General features: G+C 44.7%; 1 protein-coding gene and 1 long non-coding RNA gene across 3 annotated transcripts in view; both read left to right on the top strand.

Moving 5' to 3' along the window:
* The window catches only part of LOC311525493, a 104,038-nt gene that overhangs the window by 2,588 nt on the left and 82,773 nt on the right, over positions 1–18,677 (top strand). The gene's annotated exons all lie outside the window — the stretch shown is intronic.
* Positions 8,081–11,867, top strand: SOWAHA (sosondowah ankyrin repeat domain family member A). The gene is given in 2 exon segments (XM_084638004.1): positions 8,081–8,921; positions 8,924–11,867. Coding segments are annotated over 2 exon segments (1,770 nt in total). The 5' UTR covers positions 8,081–8,668; the 3' UTR covers positions 10,441–11,867.

Below are 18,677 nucleotides of genomic sequence, written 5' to 3' on the forward strand. Positions count from 1 at the left end.
TATAAAGTAGGCCTGCTTAGTTTATTTTCTCTCCCCTCTCTGTCCCCTCTCCAAAAAAAAAAAAGTTCTGTTCTATAATTTTAGTACCTTTGAACTTACAAGGATACAAAGTATTATCTTCCCTGTGTTGCTAGAGCCTTTGAGAATTGGAGTGGAAACTTTCTCAGCCCTTGACCAATGGCATAGGCTTGCTGAGTCCTTCACCAACAAAGCTTTCCCCTCCCATTTGTTTGTATGGAGTTTGAGTTAAATAGATGTTAGAACAAACCAGCAAAAATCCCACTAAAAGTCCCCTCCTCTTGCAGATCTCAGGTTGTCATCTCCGCTTGTCTCGTTCCCACAGGTTCTCCAGTCCTCCAAGGAATCCTCAGGGAAAAACAGGGAAGTCAGGACCTGATACTTCTAATGTGCACAAAAGGCAGATTTCTTAAAAGGCAAAGAAAACCTTGCAGACCTTCTTTATTACATCATAAAGAAGCAAAAATAAATTAATTAAAAACCCGCAAACTTTTTTTTCCTTTTCTTTGCAGGTGATTTTTAAGGCTCCAATTTACCAAAGCATTTAAAGTACTTGCTTAACTTTAAGTATACGCTTAATTCCCACTGAAGCCAATGTCTGTGCTTAAAGTTAAGCACATACATAAGTGCTTTGCTGGATAGGGATGCACTTAGTAAATAAATCAAGATTCTTTCCCCCCAGTAAAAAGAAAACTGCCCCAGTGGGGCTGCTGCCACTGGGAAAACTGCCCAATGGGTCCAAGGCCCATTAAAGCCAGTGGATAGACTCTATTGACTTCAATGGGCTTTGGCTCACTCCCGAAGAGAGTAAAGATGGAGAGGCAGGCAGGGGAAAAATCCAGAGACATGGTAACTGGGTCAAGAGACCACTCTATTGTAGCTGCATCCTGTGACCTGATTGTATTTGTAGTGAAGATGGTGCCTGATTGTTGAAACATTTTCCCTTTCTGAAGTTGATGTCTCTTCTCATTTTCTTTGGCTGCACCAAAAGGGGTGTCGTTGAGAGGTGCTTAGCCCCATGATCAGCACAGGATAAATGCCTAGAGAGACAGATAGACAGCATGAGGATTTTATTTTTAACACCTTATTATTTCAGAGAACACATTGTTCCTAAGGATAGGGAGCCTGATTCTCTATTCCTGTATACAAGCTCTACAGCAGTGCAACTCTGTTAATTTCAATGGCTTTATGTTGATGCAGAACTGGTGTAACAGACAGGAGATTCAGACCCATTAGGCTTCAAGACATCTATCATTCTGCAGATTGTTCTTAAGCACTCAGGAATTAAATTTATATTATTATTGAGTTGGGTGGGCGTTCCTGCCAGGATCTCTAACTCTGGTGGAGTATTTCTGCCTACTGAACATAATGCTTACTTAGGGCTAGATTGTGGATTTGCCACAAGCCCTGAGTAAGCTTAGCTACCTCATGAACAGAACAGTGAGCCACTAGTGAGCCAAAGATTCACATTTGGGTCCCTAGTTCCTTCCTTGCCCTGGGAGAGGGGGAAGGAATCTGCACCAGCCCTTTCCTTGGTGCAGCTTTCCTCTTTGCCCCAATCAGATGTGCTGGCAGAGGCATTGAGAGTAAGAGGGACAGTTTTCTCCTCCGGCCCCCTCACATTGTGACCTAGGATGCAGGTAGCCCATGCAGGAGAGAAAAGGAGGCACTGTATGGCCTTTTACTCCCCTGTGCAGGCACATTGAGCAAGTGACTGTCCTGCCCCTAATTTCCTAGCTTTCCCATTTATGCCATACCAAAGCCACATGCAGCCCTTTTGTACACGGTCACCTATTTTTCAGGGCTGGATAAAACCCTTGATCTTCCTATGTCATCTGCACTGGCCGAGATGGGGGCTGGATTTGATTTCTTCCACATCATTCAACACAGGCCAAACAAGTAAACATTCTGTGGACCTTAAATGATTCCTTCTGCCTTTGTTTTACTGCAACATGCCTTAAACTGGAGGGCTTCACAGTCATAGCTTTAGCTTCAAGACTGCTGAGGAGCTGAGCGTCTTTGAATATCATTAGTAATCATGATAATACTTTGTGTTTATACGGCCTGATTGTTCAGCGGTGCTGAGCGCTCATAACTCCAGTTAAAGTCAGTGGGAGCTGCAGGTGCTCAGCTCCTCTGAAAATCAGGCCCATTCTTCCCTCCTCACACACCTTGAGTTGTATTTTACTCCTTGGAGCAGTCCCAGCAAATTGCCCAAGGTCTGAAAGCATGTAACCAGCATAGCGGGGAACAGAACCCAATCCCCTGACTCCTAATCATAAAGGGCCACATTCTCCCACCCTCACTGAAGCTGATGCTGTGAGTAATCCCAACCATTTCAATGGGTCGAACTCAGAACTAAGGGGCTATTTACTGTGGGAATGGGAGCGGGGGGCAGAGTCAGCCCCAAGGAGATTCATCTGTGTGGAACAGCAGGCAGTAATTATCTGGCAAATATCATGTAAATGCTGTCTACTCTTGTCCATTTAGTAATGTTCTTTTGAATTGGCCCTTGAGTTGCAGTTGAGCCTTACTCCTTCATCGGATAATGCCTTTTATCTCTAGATGTTTTCCCTCCTTCCCAGACTTTTGTTTGATTGTGTATTCATTGAAAGTTACTGCATTTCTCTCTGGAACAAAGGAAGAGCTCTTTGCCTTCACATAACTCACCCTTTGTTTCACAGGGAAATATCAACAAGGAAACTGGAAAATTGTGGCTTTGGTCATTCTTGTTGGATTTCATATAGGAGAAAAATCTACCTTTCCTCACTGAAGGTACAAATTTCATCAGTGCCCAGTGCCATACAGCCCAAAGGGAAATCCACAATATTCTCTAAAGCAGGATTCTCCTGTCCAACACTCCTTATGCTGGAAGAAGATTGGAATTTTCCCTGCCCATTCATCCTTGCATTTTTCCTTCCTCTTCTCGTCTGTATTGCAATATGATGCCTCACCTTTCTTACAGTTCAGAGCAAAGTCACGTGGCTTCTTTGTTACACAGCTTTACAGTTCCTGTGCCAAGGAGCAGGAGCACTGGACTGGCAAGGCTTCCACCTTAACCCTGAAGATTAAACAGACAGTACTGTGATTGCAGAGCCTGGATATGGATGCTGGATATTCCACTTCATTTTCCGGTGTTGCATCATTTGAATTGTTGCAACCATGCAATACTATCCTCCTTCTACTGAGGATAATGGCAAAATGCCCACAGTTAGGTGTGTTTGCTAACATGGCAATATTGATGGGTCCCTAGGGCTGCGATGTTTCACAAACACTTCCCAGTCAAATACATTAAAAGAGGGACAATCCCCTAATGTTTGTGATATAAAGTTAGAAAGCTGCAAAGTTTGGTTTAAAATATAAATAGCAGAAAATTAAAATATTTTTTCTGTTTTCTGTACTTTTCTTTTGTCCTAGCTGGTAAACTGGAAACACCAAGATGTTGCGTTGTGCAGGAGGTCAGACGAGACTATCTTAATGGTCCCTTCTGACCTTAAAGTCTATGATTCTATGACAGTTGGCTCGAAATCATCTGAGAGGCAGCCTGCAGTGTTCCATAAATAACCAATCCAAAAATACGTACTTTTTAGGTTTTTGGCAAAAGGAAAAAGAGGGAGGCAAAATTTCCCTTAAGGCTGGAATTTTCAAAGGAGTTAAGTACCACAACACCAATACAGTTCCAGCTGATTATTCTCTGTATTAAAAGATTTTGCCGGAATATATTTATGGTGGTATTCAAAGACATCATCAATCAGCATCATTTTTGTAACTCAATCTACTTCTTAATCAGTTATGGAGAAATAAACTAAACACCATACAGATAGAAAAGCCCAGGGGACTTGTCTATAAATGGATAACCTTTACCAGGTCTGAACCACTTATCAATGAACAAGATTTTGCCATTCTACAATATTAATTAATGATGCCCAGCTCTTATATAGAGGTTTTCATCTGTAGGCCTCAGAATGCTTTGGAAAAGAGATCAGTCTCCCTTTTATAAATGGGGAAACTGAGGCACTGAGCTGTGCAGTGACTAGCCCAGGATCACCCAGCGAGCCACAAATGGACATTCTTTTTTTTAATCCAATTAAAACTGGAAGTAGCTGCATGAACCCAAAAATAGTGTAGTGAGGATTCCCCACATGACTACACAATTTCCCATCACCCCAGGATTACTAATTATTATTATTATTAAATATTTATATTATAGTAGTACCCAGAGGCCTCCAAGTGGGCTGGGGGCCCCATTATGCTTGGGGAACGTACAAATACAGAAATGAAGCAAGTCCTGCCTTGAAGAGTTTAAAGTCTAAAGACTCTAAACACACAACCAGACAAAGGCTGAGGGCTAGGGACACAACATACAAACAAATGAGCATGGGTCTGAAATGGTACAGCTTAGTTAGTCAGATATATTGTATTTTGTTTTAATTGGTGCAAGGCATAAGTACCAACCTTCTAACAGACACTCAATAAATGAGAGTTTGTGAAGGGAAACACACTTATTAACATAATGATAACCGGGGTGGGGGGGGAACGAGCATGTGTAACTGACGCTTGGTCTACACTACCGACTTATGTTGGTATTATGCATTGCTAGAGGTGTGGAAAATCCACCCTCCCCAAGCAATGTAGTAATACCAGCCTGACCTCCAGTGTACACAGGAGAGCTTCTCCTATCGACACAGCCACATACTCTGACAGGAGACACTCGCCTGTTGGCGTAGGTAGCTTCTTCATTAAGCACTACGTCAGCACTGTAAGTGTAGACAAGCCACAGCGCAGAAGAGAGTAACTTGTGGAAAGAGTTTATGGGACAGAGTAGTTAAAGTGGGGAAACCTATTCAGCGCCATCACAATGCAAGACACATTTCCGCACATTTTTCCAGTGCTTTTATTATCATCATATGGCCCTATGCTCCCCTCCACTTTGGTGGGTGAAGGGGACACCGCATCCACTGATCCCAGCTGAGGAACATGGAAAGGAGGGGTATTGCCTCTGTAGCACATTTTCCCCATCCCACAAGATTACAGGTCTCTGTGTGGAGAGAGGATGGGCTGGGATGAGACTAGAGTGCTGGTTATATGTGGAGTCCCCCTAAACTGAGTAGTAAACCTTCATAAGCTACTGCAGATGGGGTTCTGGTGGTCAGGGGACAACAACTTGCTGGGTGAGGGGAACAATGCAGAGGCAATGGGCAAAGATACAACAGCATCCATGTGGCCCTCTAGGTATCCATGGCTTTTGAGATCCAACCTGCTGTCACTTTCATGGGAGCTGTCCAGACAGCAGGCCAGCCCACAGGCGTGCTCACGCAGTCGTCAGCACCCGTGAACTGCATTGATTTTCAGAGTTCTCAGTGTAGAGGCAGCCTAAGCACAGATGCACCCTGCTTGACTTTAACCAGTGCCAACAGTGTCTCCTTGGAATGCCACCAAATTCTCCACAAATGTTTGTAAAATAAGGCAAGTGGTTCCAAAAACCCTATCGTCCTTAGTTCTTCTCCCTTAGCATATTCCTCTTGTTCATGCTCTGTGAGACAGAACATAAGAAGTGAAGGATAGGCACAAGGCGAGAGGAAAGGTTTGCAACACAAAGGATACAGAATGAATTCTTAGGCTTTCATATATCTGTATTAGATTCTAATAACCAACCTTTAAAGCAAGTCATAGCAATTAGTTTTGGATGCTTATTTATTATTAGATCTCTGCGGTAAGCCAGCCAGCATCGTGGGATTGCTATAAACAAAAAGGCATTGCTAATGCAGGGGTGGCATTAGTAAAATACCATACACAAGAGACAACACCAGCAAAGTATATGGTTACTGTGCAAACAATAGGACAGGCATGGTGAGGCAATGTTAGGCTTGAAGTAATCAATGTAGGAACATTACAGAGCTACAGGCTCTGCTAAGAATAACATGGAATTAAGTGAGAGAACATTAGTACAGTACAGCACAGCACAGACACTTTGAGGAAAAGTGCCAGCTGTTGTCAAGGGATGAAATATGTTTTCAGATGAGATTTGAAGAGATAGAGAGATAAGGTGAAGAGATACAAAAAGGATATTCCATGCAGCCAGTGGGAGTTTCAGAAGAAGGCTCTTGAACCAACAGTAATATGGGTGGAGGAAGAGAAAGGAAGACAGTGCCAGATGAGTAGAGGGATGGGGAGCAGAGAAAGATGAAGACCATGAGGAAGGCTGGACCATGAATGGTAATAATATGCAGGGCTTAGAAATGGTTTATACTACATAGTTTCCAAGTTTAAGACACTGGAAGTTAAACACATTTATTTTCCCTTTCCCATTCATTCTTGCACAGACAGTTACTTTTATCTCTCTGCCTTCCCAACATGCTGACTCCATTTATTTTATGTTCAGGCTCCTTTGTTGTTTTCCAGTCAAACTGGTGGGTCATTCAAGAATCCATTTCATGAGCTGGTTGGGAACAAAGTGATCAAAAGAAAATAAGCCTTAAGGAATGGGTGTTATTTACTCTTTTCTAACAAAAAGGCCTTTGGGCCCAATCCTGCACCCAGTGATGTCAGGGGAAAGTTGCTTGAAGTTTTCTGAACCACTTACAAAAAATTAATAATTTTAGATATTAAAAAAATGCAATTAGAAATAACAGATGTGGCAATGTATTTATAAAACTTCCTTCTGAAATACTAATGAAAGTGGGTTACGGAGATTGTTTAGCTATACAATATAGTTTAATTCATATGTTTTTTCTTATCTTGTTTGCAGAGAAGAGGGTGTATAACTCAAAAGGATCACAATTGATCAGATGTTCAAATATCATAGAATCATAGAATCAAATCATAGAATATCAGAGTTGGAAGAGACCTCTGGAGGTGATCTAGTCCAACCCCCTGCCCAGAGCAGGACCAATCCCCAACTAAATCATCTGAGCCAGGGCTTTGTCAAGCTTGACCTTAAAAACTTCTAAGGAAGGGGATTCCACCACCTCCCTAGGTAACGCATTCCAGTGTTTCACCACCCTCCTAGTGAAAAAGTTTTTCCTAATATCCAACCTAAATCTCCCCCACTGCAACTTGAGACCATTACTCCTTGTCCTGTCATCTGCTATCACTGAGAATAGTCTAGATCCATCCCCTTTGGATCCACCTTTCAGGTAGTTAAAAGCAGCTATCAAATCCCCCCTCATTCTTCTCTTCCGTAGACTAAACAATCTCAGTTCCCTCAGCCTCTCCTCATAACTCATGTGTTCCAGACCCCTAATCATTTTTGTTGCCCTTCGCTGGACTCTCTCCAATTTTTCCGCATCCTTCTTGTAGTGTGGGGCCCAAAACTGGACACAGTACTCCAGATGAGGCCTCACCAATGTCGAATAGAGGGGAACGATCACGTCCCTCGATCTGCTGGCAATGCCCCTACTTATACACCCCAAAATGCCATTGGCCTTCTTGGCAACAAGGGCACACTGTTGACTCATATCCAGCTTCTCGTCCACTGTCACCCCTAGGTCCTTCTCTGCAGAACTGCTGCCTAGCCATTCGGTCCCTAGTCTGTAGCGGTGCATTGGATTCTTCCGTGGAAGAATGGAAGAATGGAAGCTTCTTCTGAAATATAAACATCTGGCTTTATGAAGCAAAGTAATTATATGTAAAGCTGTGTCATTGATTTGATAATAACTTAGACAAAAATCATTATTTTAGCAAGTAGGGGCAGAAGTAAATCAATGAAACCGTTAACTCAGTCCAAGCAATCTCCACATGGCTGGAACTAATGTTCTATGAGACACAACTTTGCTCAATTACCTTCCAAAGTTAATGGAGTGAGTGAAATTGGAGTGGTGTTTACACAGATTAGACAGTGGGAATTCCAGCTGCTCAGCATCTCTCAGGACAAAGCCCTAAAAGCTCTACATTTTATCTGAACTGTTAGGTAGTTTAGCTGGTACAGGCACTGGTAAAACAATGGGTGGGACTGTATTCCTCAGGTAGCTGCATTTCCCTGGGGAATGAAGCATTTTTTAAAAAAAATACTGAAAAGTGGTTCTCTGCTGTGCCCTCCTCCCCACATGCACACACATGTGGGTAACTCAAGCAGCTGAACTGATTGCTCAGAATTTCCAAAATAGGATACATTCCCCCTTTGGGGGTTCAGGCCCTACAGGTAAAGAGGCAGCCCAAAAAGGATTCATTTTTTTCAGCGACAAGCAACCCAGAACAGAGAGTTAAAATCTAGGCCCAGCTCCTGTGCTGGTAACAGCCCACAGCTCTGCCCTTGTGGAGCCACTTGCAGAACTGGCCCCAACTGTGGGTTTTTAGGTGAGTCACTCAGGGCTTGATCCTGGAGGAGTCAATGGGAGCTGCCAGTGTTCAGTACCTACTCTATGCCTCGATTTCCCTACCTAGGAGATAGTGACAATATTTTTCGGACACTACAGGGTGTGGGACGGGAGTCACCAGGCTGAATTCGCTGCTGTCTGTCAAGCTGTTGATCCTCGGCACCGGCTGCTGATTGGCCGCAGTTAGGCGGTGCCCAAAGACGACGGTGATGGGCGCATTTAACCATACGCCGAGCAGATCCGGGGGCAGGGGCTCCTAGGGGAGTCTCCGCTCAGGATGCGGGTTTGCACAAGCCCCGCAAGGTGCCACCCACACGGTGCGACGCGCTCTGCTCATGCTGCGGCCAAACCCTTCCGCTGCCAAGCGCAGCCCTGGGGGCTGGGGACCGCGCCAAGCCCTGCGGCTGGTGGCCTCTGCTGCGCGGCTTGAACAGCGGGCAGGACCCGCCCTCACGCCGGCCGGAGCCAGCGCGCCCCGGGGCAGGCACAGGGGGCGCCGCGGGCCCTGCCTGGGAAGCCGCAGGGGTCACACTCAGGTGCGTCTCGCCTACAAATCCCAGACACCTCCGCTCGCGGTCCCTTCGCCACCCCCGGCCGGGCTCGGCTCCCACCCCAGCGGGGAGCGACTGCCGAGCGGAGCCGCGCTCCCAGCCCGGTGCGGGGCATGGCCGAGCCGGAGCCGGAGCCGGAGCCGAGCCGGGCGGCCCTGCTGGGCTTCCTGCGGGAGCATGGCGGGCAGGTGCGGAGCGCGGAGCTGCGGGGCCGCTTCAAGCCGCTGCTGGAGGCCGGCGAGCCCGGGGAGCGAGCCGCCCGCCGCGAGCGCTTCACGGCGCTGGTGAACAGCGTGGCCGTGGTGAAGGAGCTGGACGGGGTCAAGTTCGTGGTGCTGCGGAAGAAGCTCCGAGCCCAGGCTGGGGGGGAGCCGGGCGAGGGAGCGCAGCCCCCCGAGGCGCCTCCGGAGGGCGCCGGGCAAAGCGGGGCAGGCGGGCAGGGGCCGCCCCCTGCAGCCGCCGAGAGCCCGTCCCTGAAGCCTGTGTCCGAGCTGAGGGGGCTGTTCCAGAGCCAGGACGGGGAGACGCCTGGGGCCCCCCCGGGGATGCCCGGGGCCCCCAGGAGAGGGGCCCCCCAGAAGCCCTGCATGTTGCCAGTGCGCTGCCCGCAGCCGGCCGTAGGGGCTGAGGAGCTGCCAAGGCAGCAGGAGCAGCCTGGGCACAGAGCCAGGCTGCAGGTGGGGACCCTGCTGGACCTCCCTGAGCCCGCCTCTCCCAGATCCCCGCACATGAAGAGGAGGCAAGTGGATGAGGCGGGTGCCAGGTCGCCTCACCTGCGAAGGGTGTCAAAGACTCAGAAGGTGAGTGAAGAAACTGGGTGCATTGCTGCCGTTCCCCTGGAGTCTCTGGAGCACGAATGGCTGGTGAAAGCCACCGCCGGCCAGTGGTCCCAGCGGCTTCATGGCCTCTTGCTGAGCGATGCCAATCTAGCAGGGAAAAGGGACTTCATGTCTGGGTTTACAGCTCTGCACTGGGCAGCTAAGAGTGGGAACTGTGACATGGTGGGGAAGGTCATTGAGGTGGCCAAGAAAGGTGGCACTGAAATTGATGTGAATGCCAAGTCCTATGGAGGTTACACGCCCCTCCACATCGCTGCCATACATGGCCAAGAAGAAGTCATTACCACATTGGTCAAGACATACCGTGTCAAGGTTCATCTGAGAGACTACAGTGGGAAAAAGCCACACCACTACTTAAAGGAAGGGTCCTCTTACGCAGTCAGGCATCTGCTGGGTGATCCTGACCTTCACAACAGTGTTGGACATGCCTTTCCAATCAAGAAAAATCCAAAAATTGGTGCCTCCATCTTGAGCTCCACCAGCACCTTCCTTGGAGTCTTATCTGAGGACATGTCCTTCTATGATCTAAGCAGGGGTCTGAAGAAGACTTCTTCCTTAAATAAGCTCCTTAATGCATCTGCAGGCTCAAGGAAGAAGCCTAAGACTAGGGGGACTTTCCCGTCTTATTCTTCTCTTGTCGAAGCCGTGGAGGAAGAGCAGGAGGAGGAGGCCACAGTGAAACACAGACCAGTTTCTGAGCTGTTCTTCAGTCACTAGTCTCTGTCTTCTTGAAATCAAAGTAATGCAAATAATGTATAGAAGTTTTCTTGGGCCCAGATCCTCATGGATATTTAGGCTCCTAACTCCCATAGAAATGAATGAGAGTTAGGTGCCTAAAGAGCTTTGAGGATCTAGGCCCTGGTCTTCTTTCACAGAAGCAGTCTGTGTCTTCTACCCCCCCTCCCCCCCCAAAGGTGTTTAACAGTCCACTGTGTAGGGTCTGAATTCAAAGCTCATTGAAGTCAATGGCAGTCTTTCCATTGATTTCAACAAAGCTTGATCAGGCCCACAGAAAACAAGATTCTCTTAAAAATGCCATACCTACCTATGTACTGATGCATTAATTTAATCCACAAAGACTCCCTAACTCTATGCCTAATGTCTGAAATAGTGTTAAAAAAAAAAAAAAAGCAGTGTGGACAGGTTACAAGGCTTAACATACAATCTTCTTAATGTACAAATTCCTCCAGTGAGTTTGTAATTCTTTGAGGTGGAAAGTAGGACTAGGGTAAGGGATTGTTGCACATTCTATTTACACCTTGATTTTAAGATAGATCAAACCTACTTTAAAATGGCTTTTTATCCTAAAGGTTTAAATAACAAGGTACATAATAAGGAAGATGGATAATTCTGTATGACATTTACAATTAATTTGGTAACAAATAGATAGTGACAAGGAAAATCTGTTTGTTTTTAAAAGATTATTTAGTGCTCTAACTTTTTAAAAACAAACTTCTCTGCTAGAAATGCTAACTAGCAACTATTCTAATTGTTGTCTAACGTATTTTACTATGTGTAGAATACAAAACCATTTATGCAATGAGAAAAAGCAACCCTACCAATTGAAACACTAACCTGTCTACCTCAATTTAAATGCTAGATTACCATTGTTGGCTTTAGTATTTTTTTTTAGAACTTTCTGACCACAAAACAAATGTTACCAACTAGCTATTTTGATAGTACTGTGAACTTTTAAGTGTGATGGTAATTTAACAAATGCACCTTTAAAAGAATCTAATAGACTTTTAAAATGTATGATAGTGGGACATTCAGGTGAAAAACTAACTACGGGAAATTTTCCTCAGACTATAGATTTTTATATATGGATAGCCAACTGGAAATACAAGTTTAGGTGACTATTTTTGTGTTGCTTGTCCTATAAATGTTAAGTGTTGTGTTTGACCCAATTACAATAAAGAGTTATAAAACCAAGGTTTAATGATGTTAGGTATTTCATAACAAAATGCCTGCATGACCTCTACTAAAACAATTTATATCTGAACAGTGTGAATCAATGACCTAAACCATTTTTTCCCCTTGTGTCTCTTCCTTCTGTCTGGATGTTCACACAGTTCAACATATAATTCCAAAGAGCATGTGAATTTTGTGTTTAGTGCCATGTGATATTTCCAATGAGTGTAATAAAGTTGGTTAAAGTAAAACTAACCTAAATAAAATTTCTTAATGTGTCTGGTTCTGTGTATACAATCATGCATTTTGACTTAGTTTCAAAGTTTATGGTGAACCTAAAGGGACCAGTTAGTCCCCTCTGTTAAGTCCCTTTGATGATTTGTATTTATGTAAAAAGAAAAGGAGGACTTGTGGCACCTTAGAGACTAACCAATTTATTTGAGCATGAGCTTTCGTGAGCTACAGCTCACTTCATCGGATGCATCCGATGAAGTGAGCTGTAGCTCACGAAAGCTCATGCTCAAATAAATTGGTTAATCTCTAAGGTGCCACAAGTCCTCCTTTTCTTTTTGCGAATACAGACTAACACGGCTGTTACTCTGAAACCTGTATTTATGTAGTACTTTTTCCTCAGCAGATCTCAAGGCTCTTTGCTACAGTAGGTAGATATTATCCTATATTCTAAATGGAGGGGCAGATATTCAGGTGTAAATGGGCTTAGGTCCATTTACTTTGGAGTGATGTGGAGTCATACCAGCTGCGGAGCTGGCCGAGTGTAACAAGCACAGTGAGGTCAGCTGACTTGCCTAAGGCCAGAGAGAGTTAAGGGGGCAGAGTTAGGAACAGAATCCAGATCTGACTCCTGTGACCAGTCCACTGGACCACAATAATTTTCTCTTTAAAAGTGGAAGCTATTTAAAAACCAGCATACAGTTCAACCATAGGAGGACAAAGCTGATAGTATAATTATGTTTGCTCTGCTTGTTAAATCCCCATTAGGTGGTCAAGTTTCTGCAGTGCCACACTACTTGCATGCTCTGAAATTCTTTGCAAGTCAGTAACTTTTGGAATGTTTTGATTTCAGCCTTGAATTAAACCCAAGACTTCCTCTTTCTGTCTGCATAACAACAGGCTTTGTTGAAACATTCCACAAGCCATACTGCACTACTAGTGCCGACTGGAAAAGGCATCTTACTCTCCTCCCCACCTTCTTTTGTTCCCCTCGTTAAAAATACTACATGGAGTGTGCCACATTCATGCCAAGTGGAACTCTTGATTCCAGGGACAGCTTTGGCCCGGTTTATCTCAGAAGATAATGGATTGTTTTGCATGGGCCCTGCTCATATATTGAGCTAATCAAGTGGGTAAGCAAATGTTAATGACCAAGTGCCTCATGATTTCTATGTTTGGCATTGGTAGAGTAAAAAAAAAAAATAGCCAATTGGTTCTGTAGCTGATGGTGTCAACATGATCAATATGATAGATACAGTGCAAATGCAAATCAAACCCCCATTGCTCCAGAAGAAAAACCCATGCAATGAATACAGCATAACCCTATATGAATTTCTTAAGAATTCCTTATAGACCACCTGACAGTAAACACCTCGTTCTGTTCCTTCAGCCCAAATGGGCACACTGCAAAGCCTGAGATATTGCAGACATGTTGCAAAGGAATGGCACGTTAGCTAGTAAAAATATTCAGTAGCTATATGCATGAAAACTATCACTTGAGTGACGCAGCCCTTTATCATTCTGAGGCTAAGTGATAAAATATGGATATGCTCAATCCATGTTCATATTTTATATTGGAATCTTTTATACTGTTTTTGAGAAAGTGTCCTTTCATGTTCTCCTGCAGATAAAAAGCATACTTGCAGTAAGAGTTTCTTAGAACAACAAACTGTGCCTATATCTTCAATGAAAAAAAGGGAAAAGGGTGTATGTGTTTTTTACATCAACATAGCTGTCTTGATGTAAAATCCAAGTGGAGACAAAGCACCCCACATGGAGGCTATAGAGTTGTCCGTGACTATCTACATCTAGGTAAAAGCTACCTGTGCCTTGTGTAGGATTTTACATTGAATTAGCTAGTTCAGTGTAAAAAACATGCTTTATTTTTGCAGTGAAGACAAAGCCTCTGTGTCATTATTATAATTCATTTGGACCATGCTCAAGGGTGTGTTAAGCACCTTGCAAAACAAACAGGGAAGAGTTTGCAATCTATAAAATAGATGGGTGCAGGCAGGCCAGAATTCCATCAACAAGTTTATATGGTGACTCAGTTAGTTCATGCCTACCTTCTTAGTAAACAAATTTTTTAAACCCTAGATATTAATTACCCAGGCACTAGTTAGTGTTCCCAATACCATGTGACTTCCACAAGTACAAACAGTATTCCGAGGTATTAAGAATGAACCCATTGTAATTCTATGGAAATGAATTCTAGTGAACTATAACTTGAATTCAAACCAATGGCTCTATTGTTCTGCATTTCTTCTTCATGTGCTACAGTTGTGATTGTAAAGGAGACACAGTATTTAATTCCCAACAAATCAGAAAGGCACATTTCTTGGCAATGATCAAGGTTATATCAGTTTTATTCTTCTATTTGGGGACAAAATCTTGCCCTTTGAAGTTACAAGCAGATGGATTTTATAGCTCTCCATTATTTCAAATTACTCTGGGGTCAAATCTAACAAGCCCTATTTAGGCAAAATCCCCACTGAACTCAATAGGAATTTTACCTGTATGAATGACTGCAAGATTTGGTCCTTGATGCTTTAATAAATACATCATAATACAGCACATACTACACAATAAGGGAAGGCGGGTAGCTGGCTATCCCTTAGTATCTGATGGTACAATTAATTACATAATGATATCCTCACTGTAAATATAAATCAGAATCTAGCATAACATTTTATAAACATGTAGTCACACTGAGCTGATTTACTACAAAATTCATAGTGTGACACCCACATCAGGTGAGTTAAAACTAGATTATGTTTTAGTTGAATTGTACTCAAGGTCAGAAAGAAGTAACATTTGGGCTATGCTGCTTAGTTTGTTTTCCCCCCTCAACATAGATATTTCAGCCTTTTCCAAAGAATGCCAGTAACTCAGAAAGTCAGTGCTCAGATAGGACACTGAGAGGTGCTGTTATGCAAAAATACAATAAACAAACCCAGAAGATAGATAGCTCCACCCAATAGTAACTACCCAGAGTGAGTGCAGAAAGGCTAGACTTTGGCCTCCAAGACAAAGCTGTGTGATAACAACACAATGACGTGCTCCCAGTGTCAGGTCCCTAATGACCTATTGGGGGATGCTAAACATCCCTCTCAAAATCAGGCTGGTTCTGTGTAAATCTTGAGAGCTTGCCTTGGAAAAGAACCTCTTAAGGAAGATTTTAGCTTCAGGCTAATGACTGTACTAGAAGCAAGGAATTCTTGTCAACAGAGTATCAGTTCTGGTGTCATCTTCCTTGGTGGCATTTCACAACACATTTAGGCTAAACATTTTTTAAAATGTCTCCCTTTGGGGTGTCTCCTTTAAAAAAAAAAACATGCTGACCTTGAAACACACAGGGCCAGATGCGGAAAGTTGCTGGATCCCCCACATCTCTAGCTGGATTCAGTGGGAGCTGCAGGTGGGAACCCGGAAAGAGTTGAAAATGTTGACCTTAACCTGTCTGCCTTTGTTTCCCCATCGGTCAAATGGGATAATCCCTGACTTGCAAAGGCATTGAGGGAGGAGCGAGTACTTTTTAGTCAAGTGCTAATCACTGTGATTGAACTGTTTCTTTACCAAGTGTGTTTAGATACGGTGCGGTAGAAACATAACATGAGTAAGAGCCTCCTCCTTGTCCTGTCCATTACTTGCCCCTCTCCTCTTTTCTCCTCCTCTCCTTCCTGCTCTGCATACTGCCACTCTGGGACCTACATTCCCTTGCCTCCTGATTTACATATGAATCAAAGTAAAACCGCATCATGACAGTTACTGATGTTTCCAGTGATTTGTGTTAATGAAGAAATGTCCAAATTAAGATTGCACTAACATGCCTTTGGCACAGACGCAGTTTAGGCACAAAGAGCCTGTTGTTTGTTTAAGGGGGGGAGATAGAGCACGTGTTCTGTACCATACTGAGGAACGTTCATTTGCTATTAGTTCATTAATGATAAAAAAAAAGTGGGGTAAAACCCGAGTGCACCTTGTGTTGGGGTCTGCTGCGGGGACAGCATGTTAATTAATGTTTGTACATCACTTGGAAAATGCCATTATATAATGGCTGGGTATTATTATTCAGCCCCAGCAGGGGGAGCTAGAGTCACATGTTCCTCAAAATGATACCCCTTACCCTTTAAAGGGCAGCAGTGCCTGGCTGTGAAGGGACCCCAGTCCTTGGCGGGGTGACTGCAGTGTGGGGTTTTGAGTGTGGCATGAAATCTGAGGGAGGGAGCAAATCATTGGTGGGGGTGGGGGTGGGGGGATCCTGACAAATAAGCCAAGCCTTCCATGACATCCCAGGGGACTTCTGTCCCTTTCTCTCTCTCCCTCTGTATGACCTTCCTGTCCTGGGCATGGATGTGGGGGCATTAAGGTTGAAGTGGGCCCAGACCCACCACACATTTCTGGAAGGGTCCACCCCCATGCCCATCCTGCCTGGCTTCCTCTACTTCCCCCTTCACACAACTATTCCTCTCAGCCTAATCTTCCACCCCCAAACAGCAGAGGAGAGTAAAAAAACAAGAAGACTGAGCAAGATTTCCACCACTGCTGCTCTAAACAACCTTCCTTGTTGCTTCAGTCAGTTACAGGCCAGCTATCAACCAGCAGCGAAAGTATTTACAACGGTGACATTTTAAATGGTCACCACTAGTCTTCAGCTTCTCCAGCCCCTTGAGACGAACAGGGACAGCCCACAACTTTTAGTTCTCTTGTTTCTCTCAGTCTGCAGACTCAGGCAGACTTCAGTGCATTGATTTACACAGGCTGGAAACTTATGAAAGCCTGGATACTGGAACACAAGATGGCAACTTCTGGGGGGAAAGCACTGGTTTGCTCAGCTACCACAAACCAGCCCACTGGTCAGTACCTGCCTGTACCCTGAATGCAGTAGGGATAAGCCTGGGGATGGGCAGTCCCAAAGATCAGTCCATACCTCTCAGTTTATTCCTGTACTGGAGCTACTCTCTGGCTGTGTGCAGTGTTCAGAGAGGTGACGTTAGCTGGGCAGAACACAGCGGTTTACATTCCAGGGATGTGTGACCGATTCTCCACTCCCTAGTGCTCCTGTAGTTACCTAAGTCTGTGCACAGTGAGTTTCAAATGCTACCAACTCAGGGGCTCAGGATGCAACCACAGGGGAGGGGAGCCTTTATGCTTCCTTAGTGCTCTCCAGATTCTGGGCTACTCTGGGGACTGAAATGGCCCTGGGGCTGCACTCTGGGCTGCCAAGTAACACCCAGGTCACTACAGGCCCTCCTTCTGCCAGTCCCACTCCTGGCACTTCTCCTATGTTGGGGCTTATGCGGGGGGACAGCACAGTACAGTGGCCCTACACTGTGTGCGTGATAGGAGAAATTCTCCTTTGCCAGTTGCAGCTTCTACCCACTGCCAGAGCAGCATGCAGGGGATAGAATCTGTCCCCAGTGTTTTGTTCCCACCGTGCTCTCATATGGCAGAGCTGTAAATGATGACACAGGACCCTAGGCAGGGGAGAATCAGGTCCATAATCTTTAAACCAAAAGAAGCTAGAAAATTTGAGTGAAATCTTAGCTGCTGTAGGAAGAAACAAAACAGCAGAGACCCTGCACTAGCAGCGGGGCACAGGAGGAGTTTATCTGTGAAAGAATTCTCACCGCCTCTCTGCTCAGACAATCCTGAAAGCTGTAAGATTCCCACCTACGGTTAATAAGAGACAGAACTAAAGGCTTAATATTCAAAATGGATCCACATAAGGTTTTCCTAGGCAGACACGTTTTATATAACAGGATATTGTATTTCTAGACCTGTGCATGAGGGAGAGGTTATGGGTATTGCTTTTAAAAATATAATCAAACAAAAAAGGTTTTAGTGGCAATAAAGCACAGATGAAATTAAACTTCAACCAGCAATTGATCAGCTTTGGCCCTTAGGTAGTTTAGGTGTGTTTCATGTTACTAGTTTAGCTTCCTGGGCCTAGTTTTGTTTGTACAAGTCTGAGATGTTTTTCCCCTAAGGAGCTACTTGTTTTGACAACAATAACACAGGGCCTATATGCTAGCATAGGCTCTTAGGCTCAGGGGACCACTGGCACCAAGGTTCCGAGCAGGGAGGGAACTGGTGCTGAAGCTACTGTACCCGCAAGGTTCCCACATCACAACAAAGCGCATTGCCTAGTATTACATCAGGAAACTAACAGGGAAGAAGCATAAGCCAGTAGATTCCAACTTTAGCCCAGCACTAATCTTTACTCTGTCCTCCACGCGCTCACCCATCCCAACATACAGACTCACCTTCTCCCCAACACTTTCTGCTGTATAGAAAACAGTGACCCTTTCCTATGGTCCACTGCAACCATCATGCAATGCGTCAGAAACCCCAGCCCACCCCTACCTAACCTCAACATAACAGGCAGGGTCTTCTCCTACCCCCCAAATACACTCCTCATTCATACCAGAGACCTCTCCTTCCTCCCATTCACTCATTTTCTACAAGTGACAATATCCATATGGAGACTAGAGGAGACAATATAAGCCACAGGTGTAAGTCACAAGAGCATTTCCCTGTGGGCAAATGACTTTAGGGGCTAATGCTATCTAGCTTTGATACTTAGATGACCCCCATTACTAGAGTATTTGAGCACCTCTCAATGGTTAATGTATTTAGCCTCATGTACCCCTGTGAGGTGGAGAAGTGCTATTATCCCTATTATACAGCTGGGGAACTGGAGCCCAGAGAAGTTAAGTGACTTGCCAATGGACATGTAGAAAGTCTGTGGCAAAGCAGAGAATTGAAGCCCTGTCTCTTGAGTCTCAGCCTAGCAGCCCCCAACTATTGGA

This window comes from Lepidochelys olivacea (genome assembly GCF_965140295.1).
Source record: "Lepidochelys olivacea isolate rLepOli2 genome assembly, chromosome: 8".
Taxonomy (NCBI): Eukaryota; Metazoa; Chordata; order Testudines; family Cheloniidae; genus Lepidochelys; species Lepidochelys olivacea.